At 38.6% G+C, this 19,472-nt stretch overlaps 4 protein-coding genes across 4 annotated transcripts; all 4 read right to left on the reverse strand.

The window, feature by feature from the left end:
- hoxd9a (homeobox D9a) lies at positions 1-1,198 on the reverse strand (the record flags this gene model as incomplete). The annotated part of the gene is given in 3 exon segments (XM_080536925.1): positions 1-248; positions 570-1,131; positions 1,133-1,198. Coding segments are annotated over 3 exon segments (876 nt in total).
- A 2,543-nt stretch (positions 1,199-3,741) lies between these two features.
- On the reverse strand, positions 3,742-5,823 carry hoxd10a (homeobox D10a; the record flags this gene model as incomplete). Its single annotated transcript, XM_080537294.1, has 2 exons — positions 4,964-5,823; positions 3,742-4,016 (listed from the first exon to the last, which is right to left on the reverse strand). The coding sequence occupies exons 1-2, from the start codon at positions 5,691-5,693 to the stop codon at positions 3,742-3,744; spliced, it is 1,005 nt and encodes a 334-aa protein (XP_080393420.1). The 5' UTR covers positions 5,694-5,823.
- A 4,564-nt stretch (positions 5,824-10,387) lies between these two features.
- On the reverse strand, positions 10,388-12,260 carry hoxd11a (homeobox D11a; the record flags this gene model as incomplete). Its single annotated transcript, XM_080537311.1, has 2 exons — positions 11,457-12,260; positions 10,388-10,620 (listed from the first exon to the last, which is right to left on the reverse strand). The coding sequence occupies exons 1-2, from the start codon at positions 12,070-12,072 to the stop codon at positions 10,388-10,390; spliced, it is 849 nt and encodes a 282-aa protein (XP_080393437.1). The 5' UTR covers positions 12,073-12,260.
- A 3,982-nt stretch (positions 12,261-16,242) lies between these two features.
- Positions 16,243-17,289, reverse strand: hoxd12a (homeobox D12a; the record flags this gene model as incomplete). The annotated part of the gene is made up of 2 exons (XM_080536421.1): positions 16,243-16,481; positions 16,722-17,289. The coding sequence occupies 2 exons, from the start codon at positions 17,287-17,289 to the stop codon at positions 16,243-16,245; spliced, it is 807 nt and encodes a 268-aa protein (XP_080392547.1).
- Positions 17,290-19,472: the final 2,183 nt, after the last annotated feature.

Consider the following 19,472-nt stretch of genomic DNA (forward strand, 5'->3'; position numbering starts at 1 on the left):
TTATACTAATTGATCCTTACTGCCCCTCTCTCTGTTCATCTTTTTCATTTTCATTCTTCTGTTCTGGAACCAAATTTTGACCTGCCTTTCCGTTAAATTCAGAATGCGAGCAACTTCGTAACGCCGATCTCTTGTCAAATACATGTTGTAAAGGAATTCTTTTTCCAGTTCTAATGTCTGATATTTTGTGTATGGACATCGCTTCTTTCTTGTTGAACGTGCGTGAATCCAATTTGCTGCTGGGTTGTCTGGAAAAGAGAGAGCACAAGAGTTAAAGGCCTGTGGCATTCGTCTGCTATGAGGGAAACAACCACAAAAGGGCAGGGCGAGCATCGACAAAATATAACTGAGCATCATGACAAATAACTGTACTACATGTTTGGAAAAAAAGACTACTGAATTTGTGGTTGATACTATTATCGCACTTCTATGTTTAATACCCAATTCACAGACGTGAGTCGTTTTTTAGGCTAAGATAGACACTTTTATAGGTTAGTAAAACCTCCAGTTTTACACACCCATCTTGTACAGTTAAGGTTGTAAATCACAGGGCAATTTCGTTCACTTACTTTGGTCAAGTTGTTGTTTTTCTTTCTCTTCTTTGGGCTCGCTGTGACTCGAAATATCACTGCCAATGCTCTCTTTGGGTACCTTTTCCTTGGTCTCGGAGACCCCACAAGCGTAATCAGAGGCTACCGGGGTCTCTGTTTCGAAAGTGGCACTCTCAGTCCTTTTCGGTGCTGGAGGAGGTAAACTTTCGGGCTTTGTTCCATAATGCCGGTTGTTGGAGTGAAAACCGGAAAAAGAGACGTGGTTAGATATAGGGTCTATCCAGGACCGGACATATCTGCTGTCTGCGGCGGAGAGGTGGGCTTGGTGCACGTAAGGGTGGTAAATCCCTGATACTGCGGCGGTGGACTGCGGGTGAACCGAGGACCAAGACGATGGGAACACGGCTGCTGCCTTGGGTGCAAAACTGCACGAAGAAAAATCAGCATTGTCCCCGACACCTGATGGTCTGGAGTTCGCAGTGTGCGGACCTGGGACAAAGCGCGCCCCGTACACATCCTCCGGTTCATGCCCCATTATAGAGTCCACATAATAGTTACTTAGAGCGCTACTGGTCGACATGTTTGGATCCCTTCGTAGTCCTATAAAAGCTTACACTGTTACGGAAACCTTCCCTCTGAACAATCATAGTATTTTTGCTGGCTTCATCTTCAGGGATTGGTTACATGAATCACGTGATCATATTTACCAATACAGTGAGTAAATCAGTCCGCTGATAACGGTATGTTTAAATAGTGTTTTTGTTTTATGAATGCCACAGAGCAAAAGTTATTGAAAACAGAACATATGAAACTTTAAGGACATTTTGTCTTACAGCAAGCAGTTTTAAACATACACATTGCCGAAGGCGGTGCCGGACTATTTTTTTTTACGTAGTGAGATTAATACACACATTTATTTCACAACCACCACTCAACATTGATGCCATAACACATTATAGTGTAAGTCAACTCTTACAAGATATCGTCATAAGGTATGTCATACACTCAATGCTTGTAAAACATTTTATAGACTACTGAGTTGTAAGTCCTCGTAAAATAAAAGTAATAACATGTTGTAAAATAACGAGACACCATTTCCGCACGGATTGTGCGTTCATATTGTTAGATTGTATTCAATGTTAGGTCACTTTCACTAGTTTGGCTTTCCTAATAACCAAACAACCAGGAAGTCATATGTGTATACTGATTGTATTTATCTAGAGGAGAGCTATAATGTTTTTTTTTAATGTGTATCAATAAACATTTTATGAGGTGCGTTTGATTATACATTAATGTGCCCTTAATAAAACGGACTCTTGGCGTAACAAAGTGAATCTGTGCAGATTGATGTCTGAAAGGCTGAATTTTAGAAAGGCGTTTTCGGTCTTTCACTTTGTTTTGAGAACACCGAGTAGGCTACAGGATAAGCCTTTCACAGAAGCACATGGAGGTCTCACAATGCAAACTTGCATCAGGACAAAAATCTAGGGTAAGCTATAAAAAATAGGTAATATCTAATTTATATCGAATTGGTAATATATTATATAATTAACATTTATATTTATTTATTATAAAATAAAATAAAAGGTATATGGATGAAAAGTCAAAAAATAGAAATTATGTTGCAAATGTTGCAGGCCTATTGTATAGTATTATATTGATTGCTCTATAGGCCTAGGCCAATGAATGTTAGCTCCCCTCAATACTTAAAACTAATTCCGTCAACAACAACCTGATCTTAAAGAAAGAGGGAACAGAACTATCGCAATAACAGTTATTTTATGGAATATCAGCGGTGAAATGCTAATGAATTTGTGCTTGAACATCACTGTCTACAAGGGAAACATTGGTTGGTCCCAAAAACTCTGACATTGATAACATTAGGCCAATATGTTGTTTTTTAGTGTGTGTGTGTGTGTGTGTGTGTGTGTGTGTGTGTGTGTGTGTGTGTGTGTGTGTGTGTGTGCGTGCGTGCGTGTGTGTGTGTGTGTGTGTGTGTGTGTGTGTGTGTGTGTGTGTGTGTGTGTGTGTGTGTGTGTGTGTCAGTAATGTTTTTAATTGTGGGCCAGTGGTTAACGGATGCCATAAATACAGCAGTAAGTCTAGGCTACATCATAACCAAATGTTTTTTGTCAAATGACGGATTGTAGCGCGGAAGAAAACCCATTTTGAGCATTCTAAGTCTCGTTGAACCAGAGAAGGCAGATAGGCCTTCTATCCGGTCTACAGGTCATGGTCGCTCTCATGTTTCTCACGTGCTTGACATGAACACTTTGATAATTGTCTACACTGCTTTGAATCAACAAAATGTAATTGGGGAGGAAAGCATTTAAATTAGCTTATTAAGTTAATAATGATCAAAATATAGAGGTTGACGTTTTAGTCACTCGATGGTTCGAGCGTCGCCAGCCTGTAGCCTATGTTTTGTTATATGTTCATACATCATCATATATTCTGAGGCATGAGGGCTGCTATGATGCATGATGGTAACCTGATTTTTCAAAGGAAAAGAAAGCTACGGTGAACTAATCCTGTTAACGCGTATACAAGCGATGATATCGGGTTGGAATCAGGCGACTTATTAAAGGTGGACCTAGGCTGTTGAAAGATTCCATCACAAAGCTAAACTGGCCTAATAGTTTTGTTAGAAAATGTCAACATATTTAGATATACAATATTGATAAAACAGTGCAATAGAAATATGAAAAAAATGAATATTTTCACATCTGTTTATTGCAGGATACATGCCACACACATGCATTAGATTTATATATTAACATTGTTCACACCATTTACTATACAGAAACCTTTATATTACGATTGAGCAAACTGTTTGGGGCTCAATTCTAAACGAATTATGTTCCACTATTGAATCACTATTAGAGAATGTGCTTCCATATACGAAATGCCAAAAATGTCGCTTGTGCGACTTCTTCAGACTCAATCCCAAACCAAAACAGTCCAATAATGAATGTCCACTACATGTAATAATTTAGGACCTATACTTGTACCCTGTGATAAAACATATATTCAAAATACATAATGGGTCACCATGTAAATAACATAATAAAATAAAGCAATTACAGTCACAGTTTCAATTAAAAACAAAAAAACAAGTCTTATAACTCCCATATCATCAATTTGAAGAGAGGAGGAAATAGACAACAAAACAGGTATTCATATAGCATGCTCACGAAAAGGTGAGATTTGAGGTAAGTTCCCGAATTCGGTTTTCCCTGCTCATTTTCTTCAGTTTCATCCGGCGGTTCTGGAACCAGATCTTGACCTGTCTGTCGGTGAGGTCGACACCTTTACTGATCTCTAGGCGGCGCTCTCGAGTCAGGTACATGTTGAATAAAAACTCTTTCTCCAATTCCAGCGTCTGGTGCTTCGTGTAAGGGCATCTTTTCTTTCTTCCACTCTTTGCAGTTAACCAATTGCTTGTTGGAGGATCAGGCTTGCTGTCTGGAATTGAAACAAAGTAACACATCGTGACGTTATGATAAGGTTCTATCTCCATTTTTGTCAAAATTGAGTTTTTTTTTACATAATCTGATCCATTAGGTGTTTATTAATGCCTGTGTGGTGTTATTTTTAAGATGTTGACATTTTTGAGTTAGTAATTCATAAAATACAAAGGTTCCATCTCACAAAACATAATGGAATGTAAACACTTTGATGCTCAATATCTCTGAACTACCCTAAACGGAGATAGAACCGTATAATTCTAAGCTCACGACATGATTAAGGCCTATTGCAAAATGTTTTGCAACCAATTTAGAGGATTTGACACTCTTTAGTGTTTTTAGAACACAATATATACATCCTAATACGTTCATGTGTGTATTAAGCAAATCGCAATCTGCTATGTATGCCTCAACATTATGATCAAAGGTGAAACATGTATTCTACCTAAGTTACATATAATTAATACCACCTGCTATACAGAAATAACCTAGAATGAAAAAACATTCAGATACTCTTTTGGATATACGCATATTTAGCATTGCAAAAGCGTGTGAAGCCAATTGCGTATACAATAGAGACGACATGATGAACATTGAGAATGAATGAAAACTGCCTTAAAATTCTCTAATTCTCAAACGTTATATTATCTTGTATTATATTTCACTAAAGTCTGTTTCAATAAATAAAGCGTCGTTTTTCTATAGCCTAAATAAATGTTCTATTGTCGACAAAGAAATAAAACAAAACAACAAAAGTATAATACAAAAACAAAAGCAGTGTGTCAATGCAAACATGTCTGTGCGCGGTCGAAGCATTTCCTGTAAAAGCCTTTTTACTGCAACCTGAGTAAGGCTCTCATTAAACATTACGACTTTGGTCGTTGTTTGTGTTTTATATTGGGTTTTATTACACCGCGACACGATTAATCCTTTTATTGTACCCACCTTTCGCTTCCTTCTGTGGCAACTCTGGGCTGGAGACTGAAGCTTCAGTGGAGCAATTCTTCTCCTCCTGCGCGCTCGACTTTGGACCTGGGCTTTCCACCGCCGGTATGGGGGTCCTGGTGGTCTCCCGGTTTTGCGGTATGTCGGCTGTTTTCTTTTCCACCTCGACAAAGGAAGATAACTGCGATTTGGGAGTGACTCTGTTGAGCTGCATCAATGTGGTGTTTGGACTCGTCGTCTCATGGCCATAGTCGTGATGTTTCCCACTCACGTAAGTTTGGCTCAGTCTGAAATACCCCGGAACGGGGATTTCGGGGCCATCGACTGAACAAGATTCGGGGATAATATTAGAATATGCAGGGACATCGGACGAGCTGACCTTTGCTCTCTTGTCGGAATACATGCAGCAGTTACTCTCCTCCTTAATGTTTTGTGAAAAAGTAAGATGGTTAGATGGTTGCTCTATTCTGCACGATCTATTCGGATCTATCCAGTTATCGATTTGAGGTATGTACGAGTGAACATTCATGCCCATATTTTGGTGGTTGATGTCCCCTCTTTTACCGAGAGACGGTAGGAGTCCACAGGATTGCATTCCGTAAGTTCCCAGTTCTGCACCGGACGGCATGTACATGTTGCTGCTGGAATAAAAGCTGTCAGTCCTGCAAGCACCAATCAACGAATCAACTAAAAAAGAATTTGTAGCGGGAGAGCTGTTGGGAAATGACATTTTGGAGAAGTTTTAAAGAAGAGAGAGATGTCCTTTATAGGCTGACATATCTAGCAAAACAATCTCAGTGCAACTCAGGATGCCTCTCTACCACATGACAAGCTCACCAATGAAATTTGAAAATGGCCTTGAGACGCAGCCTCTTTTCCCATCACATGGACGCATTGACTCATGACCAGGACGCAGACGTGGTCAACAGCGACACCTAGAACACGGACTTGAAATTGATTCAAACATTCACAAAGGACATCTTGGGCATTTAGCCTACTCTCTTTGCATAACTCAATAAATAAAGTGAAACCACAAAGATGGCCTTGGTCTTTTGAGAAGGAAATTACAAGTTGTATCAAGCTTTAATGCCTTACTTCGACACGTTAGTGTCAACTCAAGCTCTATTGTATTACACCAACTCATATCAAATGCATACGCAGGAATCATTATCTAATTATAATGTGAAGTGACTCGTTGTCGAGCACAATCCTCAATTTAGGAGGTATAGCCTACAGGCTATATCTAGGTCTATAGCCTATATTTTACCAAAAATAAATAATGATTGTGTATTGTAATTAATGTAGCCTATTTTGTGGTTCATATTTAGATGTGTTATATAAATGTTATTCTCCAAATGGTGTCTATTTAATTAAAGGTAACCGAGAAACACACTATAGGAGGTATCGACTGCCCTGTTTCTATGTTAGAAAACACTGTTTAACCAGCCGACATGTGCAATTCACAGGAGAGTAACACGGGGAAATGTTTTCCCTTTTTTCATCAAGAAAACACAATTGTCTCAAAGCATTCTCAACGTATATCTCACCGCAGACTAGGCCGGTCTGGGAATGTGCAGGATATGTTGACACTTTTTAGCCTACACACATGGCATTTAATAGGTGATTTCCAAACCACTCAACAAGCAGGCAGAGACTAATACTACATGATATTAATTGTAATAACAGCCTCACACGCTGCAGATACGACGAGGCGAGTCCGCATGCCTTTACTGGTTTATGCACGGCATAAAACAAAGACCTGTAAAAAGGCCAAACCCAGACTATTTTAAAACCTTAATTTTAGAAGGTGTTTTCCTTTGACTAATTTTAGAAACTGTTCAAATGAGGAATGTTTACGTTAAAAACAATGCCCTTTTCTTGTATAAAAATGACACGCCATTTAGACTAATCTTAACAGGACATCAAAGAATATACTAGTGTTCATGAAACCTCCGCAGAATAGATTATGGAGATCATATGCATATGTGTTTTGCTTTTAGGCAGAAATAATACACGTCGATACCTGAAACTTTAAGATAAAAATATCAGAGATATCACACAATCGATTTCTCGGCTGAAAGGTCGTGATATCGTTTTAATTAAACGGATGAAGTACAGATATAGGCCTAGAAATTGTAGGCTACGTCAAATTGGCATCATAGAAATATTTACATTGCTCGACCAAAAATATTTCAAAAGTTAAAAAAGGCTGCAATTAATCTTTAAAAGGTCAAATATGGCGAATGTACAGCATTCTATAGCACTTAATTTAGTGGGGAACATATTATGATATGAATATATACAAAAAGAACATAGCATATTTGAACATAAGCCCAATCAAGTCTTGAATCAGTTTATCATTTATATTAATTCATAGACATTATCTGAGCTAAGATTTCTGTAACATAAGCAAGCAAGGAGTAGCCTAAATTTCGTTCTCAATTTTGCCAACAAAAGAAATCAAACAAACGCATTTCTCCTCCTTTGTACATTTATAACAGACAGAAATGACTGAACAAAACAAAAATCTACGGTACAATATTCCAGTAAGATAACAAAATCAGTCAATTATGGATCGCTACACCACAATTTAGAACCAGTTTAGTGCCGGCTAGATCCTGAATCCAGAAGTAGTCCTACAGGCTTCTGGTTTAGTTTATACAAACCTAAATAGATGTTTTCATGGACCTTGGACAACACATGTTTCGGGGAAATGTGAAAATATCACAAATATTAACCACCATGTCCAAAACACCAAAGGATCAATTGTTGAATAGAATGCAATTTATTCCAATGGTATAGGCTTGATCTAGATCGAGCCCTAGACCTGTACACACACACACACACACACACACACACACACACACACACGCACGCACACACACACACACACACACACACACACACACACACACACACACACACACACACACACACTCTCTCTCTCGCTCTCTCTCTCTCTCCCTCTCTCTCACACACACACACACACACACACACACAAACACAAACACACACACACACACACACACACACATACACACACACACACACACACACACACAAACACAAACACACACACACACACACACACACACGCGCACACACACACACACACACACACACACACACACGCGCACACACACACACACACACACACACACACACACACACACACACACACACACCATATACATATCATATTATAAACACCATATACGTGAAATAGTTCAATCCACTCTGAAATGGTTTCATTATATCTGGTAAAAAGGGCACACATCCCTTTGTTGTAAGGCTTCATGTTGTGAGCACCAGCAGGTCACTATAGCTACATGCCAACACAAGAGCCATCATTTTGAGATCACATACATTTCCTCTGTCATAAGGATAAAATAAACAAAACACAAGTACTGTCCATTGTATTTCAGATCACAACTGTATTTCAGCCAATGTCTAGTTATGGACTGATCCAAACTTGCTACACGTCTGCCCTCGTGTGGATAGAATGGGGAAGAACAACAGGCCTGCATTTTACTCGAGCCTAAACAAAAACAAGAACATATTGTAATAATCTAATCTAAAGGGTGCCACATAGTCATACATTTGTCATTGATTGATTACTTATAGATCACAGCCCATAATTCGAGTGACCAGATAGTATACACAAGAGAGACGCAAACGTGGGAAAGATGAACAAAAGCTACAAAATAGCCCACAATTGTTATATCTAAATTAAGTTAACTGTTGCAGTTACACAGTAACACAGAACAATTAAGGAGTTATGTCTTTAACTCCAGAATTCATTTGCTGCATTGCTTTTGATTGCTCAATCTTAACCATAATAGACAGAATTATCGGATGACAATAAAAACATCGATGCCGAAAAAGTGAGTGTTGTGGTCAAAATGATTGTGGTTTATTCTTATATAAAATAGTGCGCAAATATGCTGCCACATCATTTTTGCAGATTAGAATATTGCAGATGGCGTACATTAGGATGTAATTGTAATTGGTTAGGAGGCTTATAGAGGAATAATATACATTTCCAAGAAGAAACCTTTCCCCTATATCTGCTTGCTTTCAATTAAAGAAACCCCAGTGCTTCGCAGCCATATTGGAATCCTGCTGCAGTGCAGATATTATTCAGAGGGCGTCGTTTCTCAGCCAAAAGACGTCTATACTCATAGGATAAGGTGAAAGGTGACGACCTTGGCATTACGGGAAGTTCAAAGACAGAAAATAACATTTGTGTTCAGACTTAGTATATTTAATACTAACATGCCATTTAGAAAGTTGTACTATAAAGAAATGTACCACTTTTTGTGGGAATATCCGATCGTCATATCACACTAGCATATACGATAGTACGCTTTTTCTGAAAGCAGGTTGCCCAAGCTGACATGCAAAACTCATTCAAATATTAAATTAATAAATATATTTGCAAATAACTACATTTTACTTAACCCACACGCTCTTTGACAACACAACAGCATCCTTCTCGACTATTTGGGGGAAGGGACGCATTTGAAGTGGCCAGAGGGTCCAATAGCCCCCAATTTAGACATTTACAGCTAGTTTTTATTATACTGTCTAGACGGTTCAAGGTTTAGTAAACAGCCTTCGTGTAAGACCACATAAAGGAAATAAAAGGTGTATATAGGCTATACGTTAAACTTTGAAGTTGAAGGGAATGAAAGGCGCTACTGCCAACGCAATAACAGGCGGACAGGCATACTGCAGAGGCCGAACTAAACATGTGTACTTACAAACGCAACATTTAGAATTTGGACATCAATGATTGGACATCAATATCTGCTTAAAATATTGAAATGTATGAGATTACACATAACAATGTTCAGTCACACACACAGACCATGTATGAAGCCTACAACTGCAAGCTCTTGGGACGGCAATTATTGGAAGTAACGCATACATACATTTGCCACGTGTACTTTATTTGATAACACAATATACATCACATGCATCTACTAAGTGCATACACAATTCTACTGTTATAAATTACTTATAATACTGCATGGTTGATTACTGTAATCAAAGTAGGCCTATGTGTTGCTATAACTGCAATAATGTGAATCGTTCAAAGCCTATCATGTAAACTTAAATAAATAAAAAAAGATACATAGCCTAGATTACAATTATTTACCATACTGCGCTAGAAATATACATTATGTTGACGTCTCCTTCACTGGATTGAATTTTTATTTCAATTGACAGAATTCAGTTGAAGTCATTGAGGTAAGTGTAAGATACCAAAAGCCTTGCATAGATGGATCCAACCTATTTAAAATGTTCTGTTTTGTTGTGCGGCATTTGGACGTTTGGACGTTGGATCAAGATGTCCCAACACAACTTTACTGTTGTGAAGCATTGAACAATTTAACCGCTCTAAATCATAATAGCAAAATATTAGAATAAGGGATTTCCAGTGAAATACTGAAGCCGATCCCGGTTGATCTTTTTCTCTTTCATTCTTCTGTTCTGGAACCAAATCTTCACCTGTCGATCTGATAGATTTAACATTCTCGCCAACTGGAGTCGTTTTTCCTTGTTTATATAGACATTGAAAAAGAATTCTCGTTCAAGTTCTCGAAGCTGGTATTTGGAGTAGGGACATCTCTTTTTTCTGGATTTTGTAGAACCTATACAGAGAAAAACGACTGTTTTATTAAAAGGACGGAGTACAATACAGTTCAGATTAAAGTTACTGTAGAACTTCGCTGAAGAAGTTCGCTAAACAGAGATACGTGTAGGCTATCCGCAAACTACACAAAAACACAAGCAGATGCTCGTGCACAAGTACTTGTCAGAGCGCGCAGACTGTCGCGTGCACGCACACACACACACACACACACACACACACACACACACACACACACACGTACACACACACACACACACACACACACACACACACATACACACACATACACACACATACACACACACACACACACACACACACACACGCACACACACACACACACACACACACACACATACACATGCACACACACACACACACACACACACACACACACACACACACACACACACACACACACACACACACACAAACATACGGATATGGAGTCTCCTGAAGCTCCTGAAGATATAAGTAAAATCATAGGCTATAGAGTTAATGAATATACCAAACCAAATATTCGCATATCCTCCACTGGCTAGGAAAGCGGAACCCCCCCCAATCGCACCCCTTGAAGCATTATACAATCATTGTCAAACATATAGGTCACACACACATATTGCAATTTCGAGAATCTGATCACTTTGACGCGAAAACATCCAATACGCCAGAACCATTGGAGTACCTAAACTGCGTCTCTATCGTAAATATGTTTTACAAGAGTAAAGCAAATCTTATTGGGATATATAAAACCGTTGCGTGCTTATAAAGCGGCACATAAAACCAGACCGACAAAGCAGTGGACTTATAACCACATTTAATGCTTGTACCTACTTGGTCCGTCGTTCTTGTCCCCCGCGCAGTTTGATATTGAAGAATCCTCATCGATGTTCTCAGTTGAGTCTCGTTTAGGCTGCTCTGATGGGCTTTCTGAAGTAGTCTGTTTATTACATGCACCATCTCCGGGGACACTCTCTTCTATCTTTTGTTTTGAGTGTTCAGGGTTGGGCTTCTCAGAGTTAGCGGTCTCGAGAAACTGGTCGAACCCTTGAGGGAGAACTCCATTCCGGCCAACGTTGGTGAAGAAATTGCACGGCGAGCTCGTCCCGCCGTGATGGCCATACAAGGAATCATTTTTGAATATCATATCCGCCCTGTTCGATGACTGGATTAAGTCTCGGTGCATTATCTCGTCCGTTGAGTAGTACGATGCATAATTGCCCCTGTAATGCCATTTGCTTGGGTGATCCAGTCCATAGTCCCTGAAACCCACCTCTCGAGCAGGTTGGACTTGAGCTACGTTGGAAGAATAAGGAAAATTAATCTGGCACGAAGTGGTCTGTGGTAAAAACGAGGAGACAGATGAAAAATCAGGCGCCGAAACGTAATATGTACAACTCGGTAAATACATATTTGACGCGCAGTTGTTACGCTCATCGTACTCCGTCATATCTGCCCTTCTGCAATAGCAAAAAGGAATTGGCAGCTTGAGTGTGTTAAACTTTGTCCATCTATTGCACCATAGGCGTGTGGAAAGGACTCGCGAGGGAGAAAAAAAAATCGGAAACGTAGGCTGACGTGCAATTCATCTTGATCGATTCTTGAGGTAATTGTGTCATGTGATCCGGTTAAGAAATTACCATATATCAATATCAGTCATTAAGAACTGTCTGGAGCAACTCATGTGAGCGCACACGACAGTTCATTGGTTGCCTGGGTTTAGAAGCAACTCCTATGTAGATCTCTCCGCTTGCCCGGCTGGCGAAATAGACATTAGTAAACAATTATTGCTGAAATATGTAATCAAAGGGTAGTCCTACAAGCAGCGTCATAGAATAGTCATAACACACATTCGTTAGTATTCAATCAGTGCACTTTATGTGCTAATTGTTATACAATTTTGTGAATTACGCACAAGCATGGTTTAATTTAAACAATGTCATGTTAGACTGGTAACATTGAAGTTGACCTCCATGCACTTACAACACAACTTAAAGGTTGTCGAATTCTCACTGATGCGTCTGAATATAGGCAAACCTAGGCTATATAAATATATGTTTAAATGTAAGTTACACAATCGCTACTATTGCGCGCAAAGTTGCGTGTATTAATTGGACAAAATGCAGGACAAAAACAGGCGACATATGGCTACTTCTCTTACCCTATAGTGCATTCAAGCGAATCCATAGCCTACCACCAATACATGAACCCGCACAGTAGCTACAAACTTAATAGTAGCCTATAGGCCTAATTCAAAATCTGAACACAAAAACAGTAAGTGGATGGCAGAGAAACACACTGCCTAAAAAGATAATGAAAGCAAGCAAGAAAGTAATAAAAGTAAACACTATAGATGGTGTTAAGGCGCAAAAAGTAAGACAAAGAGCATTTAGATTGGTTGAATGTGCCTATTGGACACGGTAGTCGAATGCGTCATATAGAAAATGTACAGTTATGGCTACTGCTACTATGTTATATTAGGCAACTCACAGAATCTTCACGCAAATATTTAAGGCTATTTCGCAATCCGTAAAAAATATGCTATGTGACAAAATGGCACATTAAAATCACTGAAAATCATGAATGCTCCCTTTACCTTGGTATTCTCCCCCAAAGCATGAGGCACCTTTAATGTCCTTGTCCGAAAGAAGTTCTTCGGATAGATAATCCAAAATGTGGGTTAAAATCAGAAGCTCCAGCAGCATGATTGACTAAAAGGAAGCTTTGTAGCCTACTTGCCAAGTCCAAAACAACCGTGCATGCTGGCTTTGACCGTCTGTGGTCTCAGACGATGTGCACCAAAGCAATCACCAATAACGTCGTCGGCACTCAAATCATTTTATTGCACAGACAAAAGGAAGCGTTCTAGTTTAAGTGTATCGTGTAACTCTGGTGGAGGGGACCAAACACTTTCGGTGGGAGGCGATTACTTCATGTATCAACGCTAACCCTTTGCGGCCTATTATAGGCCTCCGTTTTAGACTATAATAGTTTAATTTTCTAAATGCCCTGCTTTATTTCGACTAATGGACACATAGTTATCGATATCTAAAATCGTGTGAGGGAAGTAAATGGTTTACATGCTAACTTAAACTAGGCTATAATAAATCGCTATGGGCCCCACAGTCTCATTTTCTGTCCCAATACATTCGTATATATTTCATTGCAGTAGTGACCCATTTTATTGGAAATCAACGTTATCACATATATTTGATTAATTTGTATATGCCCGTTTCTAAATCTCTAAGGGAACATAATAACAACTATGCGTGCAGAAATATTGCATATAAACTTTGGACGGAACTAGTTTAATAACTTATAAGCACGCAGTTAATATGGTTGATTATGGTAGTTATAGGCTATAGTCTATATATGCACACCCACCATTGAGTGTCCTGGGAGCAACAACACACTTACTGATATGGAGGGCGATGCACTTTCGGGTCAACCTGTGAATGTTTTTCCATAACCTTGTTTCTTCCCCATGCACGCACGCATTTTCCATAAAAAGCTTAATAAAGGCTTGTAAAAAAATCCCTTCACTTCGGAGTGAATGTGAATAAAATTCGATTAACCTTCATGACAGTGTATCTTGGTGGAGAATTGTGAAACGGCTAATGTTATAAACGTCGTATGCCTACACATGGGGGTAACAAAAGCCCACTAAAATTTCCCAAATCAAAACCACAACAATAGTGTAAATATCTAAAACACTCATATGTAGGTTGATTCTTTCTGAACAATCATATAGATAGACGTCCTTTTATAGACTATATAGGCTACAAGGAGGCTAAAAAGAGCCTCTAAGCTGCAATAGCCTATTACACTTGTTGACAAAATGGGCGAGTTGGGCCTTGTTCCCATGCCTGTCTCATGGCTATAATGAAACAGGCTACATTTCTTGCAAAAAAAACAAGACAATTTCAAGTGAGTTCAATGTAGCCTACTGCTCGGTTAGTGTTTGTGTACGTATTTTGCAATGCAAGATTACACACTAACTTGACCTTAAACTTTGTTTTGGCGCCCCCGTATCTGGAGAGCGTGAGCTGACGTCGCACGAGCTCTCATAAAAGACCTTGGAGGACGAAAAAGCAAGATCGTTCCCTTTGATCGTTCAAAAAACATTGCAATTCAACAAACATAATGAACTATAGGTATACATGTTTTAGCCATTCTGAATAGGCATTTCATGTGACCGCACCCATGGTGGTTTGCCGTTTTAAAACAATTAAACGAAAGATCAAAACAGTATGGTTATTATTATATTTTTCACTTAAAACCCTCATATCGTCATTGCCACACATTCATTTGTAACTCCTCCAAATAGTCTATAACAAGTCAACACAACCTTACCCCAATGATGGTGCACAAAAGATTGCGAGCGAACAAATCGGACACGGTAATTATAAGAACTATATTACATAGGCCTATAACCCTTGAATAATAATAACTTATATAATAAGTTATAATAATACCTGGTCTAGTTACAACGTCCAGTAAAGGTCCAGTTCACAAAAAGGAAAAAGTATGCAAGGAGGAAAGACTAAAATATACAAACAAACTGTAGAGCTAAAGCACAATGATTAGTAGGCTACACCAAGATTGAATGTTAGCTAGACATTTTTGGGACAAAATATTATTGTAATAGGACCATAGTCCTAGTTGTTTCAAGCGCACAAAATGCACTGTAGGTGTTCATGGAATTCTATCATGAATGTAGGCTATTAATGTGATCATCTTCAACCTTTCTCAAGAAAAGGGAAAAGGGACTTGCCAACAATATGGCCAATAGGCCTATGACTTACTAAAAATTAATCTGGACCTCGAATGCCGTTATATTTCAATAGGCTAAAAGGACCCAAGCACTTTCAAATAATGTGGCCTAATGCATTAAACTAGCACGCAACATTAAAGTACAAGACAAAATGATATTTATTATATTGAATTAAGACGTTCATAGACATGCAAACAGCATTTCCACCAATGCACTCTATTGTTTCACCCTTCCACCGACAAACACGAACTTGAGCTTGAGATAATTTCTGGTTGCTGTCCGGAGGACTGTCCGGTCCAAACCACAAATATCAACTTCAACAATGCAAACTACATTCCCATACACGGTCTACAATACAATGCATAACTTATAAACGTTTAATATCAGATCATAAATAACATTCAATGAACGTTTAGGCTACGTCTCAATTGACATTTAGTCATGTCTTATTATTGGGGCATCATCAGAAATACTGGGTCATTGAGTAAAATCATCAAATACAGAATAATAAAACCGCATGCTTAACAAAACACTCATGTTCAAAGTTTACTACGTGATTTTATGAAAATAATTCAATAGTTTTTTCCACATCACTGACAAACTAATACTTACGAACCCAACAATTGAGAAATTGCATGCACAAACAGACATTTTAAGATTGTTTGTAAACCAGCTGTACCACTCTGTGCATCTAAAGTTACAATGAGCGGTGTGGTTTTATATTTGGAAAAATATAAACAATAATTTTTTTCATCATTCATATGTTTATGTTGAGTAGCTGGAGGCAGTTGAAATCTTGAAATCCCTGTGCTTGTCTGAACGGAAACCTCACGAGGTCATTCATGATCAGTACATGGAGAATGCATGCTCTCGCATCATCAGTCTTTTCTTCTTCATCCTGCGGTTCTGAAACCAAATTTTCACTTGTTGATCACTCAAGTCCAGTCTGTCAGATAGCTCCTTCCTTTTCTGTCTGTTTATGAATTCGTTCATCATAAACTCGTTCTCAAGTTCAGCAAGCTGTGGTTTTGTGTATGGTTTTCTCTTCTTTCTGGGTTTCACTTGTGAAGAGCACCATGGTGCACCTGAGAGGAAAAAAAACATGTTCTTAGAAACTTAAGGGCCTTAAAACTGGAAGTCAACAAGCTGACGGGTACAGTCGCATGCATGGTCTGCAATTGAATTGCCGTTGCAAAATATCAATACAACAACTGTTTAGGGGCTAAAACAAATGTCCTGGATACACAGCATTCAAATTATCTTTAAATTACCCTTTAGTTCACCACAGTTTAATAGCAGAAAACAATGTGAAATAAGTTGCTTACCATCAGAAAAAGACGCTCTACATGCATTACTTGAAGATGGTTGAATAGGGGCAATTAAATTGGCCGACTGCTTGATGCCGGCGGCAATTGCCTGGTGAGTGGAATTCAGTCCCTGTTGTGCAGCAGAATTATGTGACCGTCTGTCCAAGTTTGAAAATTCATATTTCGAGCTACCGGAACTTATAACCCCATGTTCACCAGCAAAGGTCTGCGCGTGTCCACCAGATTCGTCTGGCTTGTGGTTTACGTCCTGAAAATAGTATTTACTAGATTCGTCCAGTGGTCCCTTGGTGTGGTGGTTGGGATTACTATTTACAGGCACTGAATTGGATAGAAACGGCGGAGAGTAGCCACTGAAGGCGCGGCTCTGTTGCGAAGATGTGCACGAACTTGGGGAAGTCCACGGGAGCGAGCATACCTCTCTCCGGTTGTACGATATCTGATGAAGCCCGGGTAGATGGGCTCCATTGCCCCGTAAATTGGGGAAATATAACGACTCCGGGTTGGGAAAATTCAAAAGAGAACCAACATAGCCAGAATTTAGAAGATTTCGCTCACACATTTCCATGTAGCTCTCTCAAACGCTTCTTACAACCCTTTTAGCTACTCCTAAAGAATAAAGGGAAGGTAATTGTTGATTTGTTAATACAGCATCACGTGATATGCAAAGTATGTTGTTGAGTCCCACCCTTGCCCTTGATACTGCAAACCAAGACATTTCATAAGGTAACCTGAAGTAAAGAGAAAAAAAATCACCTGGGAATTTCATTATATATATCACCATGTGGGCTAGAGAATATATTTATGTAAATAAGAACATTTGCCGAAGAGGATTTAATTGAAATCAGAGAAACCCCTTTCGATGGCAATACAGAATCACCCCTACAGCCTCGAGTTATTTAGATCATTTTGATGATGCTCATTATTACGCTGCTTTGTAATTATTGTTAAAGAAATATATCGTTTGATTCTAATCAAATACAATATTTTTCATGCATTACCTGCTCAAGTTATTGCAGATAATATCGGGTTACTTATCATGGAATGATACAACTTTGAGATGATCATGCAAAAAAAATATACACATTAGAATCAAACCATTGTTTAATAAATAGTCTTAAATGAAACATCTCACATGTAGAAACATAACACATCTATGATATGATGACTACAAGTCACCAAGCAATAACGACCAAGACGTTTTTAAAATGCGTGCGGTATTTTTCACGAAATCTCAAGAAATCAATGTTCTCTTGGCAAACTATTAACTCCCCTGTCATAATCTAGGTTTACGAACAATTGACAAATACACCTAAACGTCTGTTTTTTCTTCTGTCCCCAGACAGGAAAATGTAGCCCAAGGTCCTAATTTTCAACATTTCAGAAGAGTTAACTCAGCGATAACGAATTTATCTTTCACAGGCACATTAAATAAAACACGATAGTCCAACACAATAGTAGCCTTCCTTTTAGTTAAGTTTAGTGAGAACACGGTACAATAACGAAATCCTTTACCTTCATCATTTTAGTTAAGGCCTATCATTTAGGCTATTGTTGAAAAAATATAACTCAAATGTAGCCTATAGGCTAAATGAACAACTACGACTTGTATGACAATCATAAGCTCATAAAATATATGAAAATATACAGCAAATTTATAGTAAATTTAACAGAGTGAATTGAGAAGAATTCACATTTTTACATTAGCAGTTGGTACACAGTGAGAACTGTTTTGTTGAATAATTTCACCACACAAAATAACGTATTGGTTTCAGACTATACGGTACTGTCATCACTTTTATCTTACTGGATCTTGGGTCATCATCTTACAATCTTCTTTAAGTTTCACCAGCAAATATAGAAGCCTACATCTATGAGGATCCTCAGAGAAAAGGACAATTGTAAACCCAACGTCTCCGGAAAGAAAGGCGACAGCATGGCCTCCCATCTTTTACGAGTCTGTAAATACAAGAATACCCTAAAACGACATTCTTTTAGCCACCGATACATAGACAACTAGAGAACCACATATACGATATCTGCATATTACAAAAGCCACCATTTGACCTACTGTAAACTGTGTAATGTCGATATAGTTCAAGGTCAATGTCCAAAGAGCTCAAATTAAGCAAAACAAGTCCAAGTGCACAGGTTTATGGGGTTTCTTGTCGGAGATGCTTGTTCGCTTCTTAAAACGAAGAAATCGGCACTGGTTTGGACCTTTATGAGAGACAAACACACACAATTGAATGATGGTTGATCACAAGAAAGATAAAATGAAAACAATGGCTCTTGTAACGTGTAGGCCTATTTTATATACAATCTCGTCGCATTAGTGACTGGACGGGTGGGGTGGGTTGCCCAAAGGCTATATTTTGCGTTCACGTTGAATAGGTTTTTGATAATTCCGTAAAAAACGTTATAAACGTTATAAACCGACATGGGATTTGTACAGTGTTTCAAAAGAAACGCACACTGCACAATAGTTAGGCTATAGTCTTCATAAATGCATGTGAAAATTAACCAACAATCGTGCAGTAGTTGCATGATTCCAGTAGATGGCGAAACAAGCCCATGAACGGACCAGTTGACATTTTATTATAGTCTTTGAAAGTGAGGTCATAGTCTGTACACGTATAAGCTCAGAAGGATAATGTAAATAAAATTGTCATGAACAATAATCATGAAAATTATTATGGTTAAGCCTGAACAGCATACCTGTTGGCCCAATCATTCGAAAACAATTGGTGA

Source organism: Nansenia antarctica (assembly GCF_963989245.1).
Source record: "Nansenia antarctica genome assembly, chromosome: 7".
Classification (NCBI taxonomy): Eukaryota; Metazoa; Chordata; class Actinopteri; order Argentiniformes; family Microstomatidae; genus Nansenia; species Nansenia antarctica.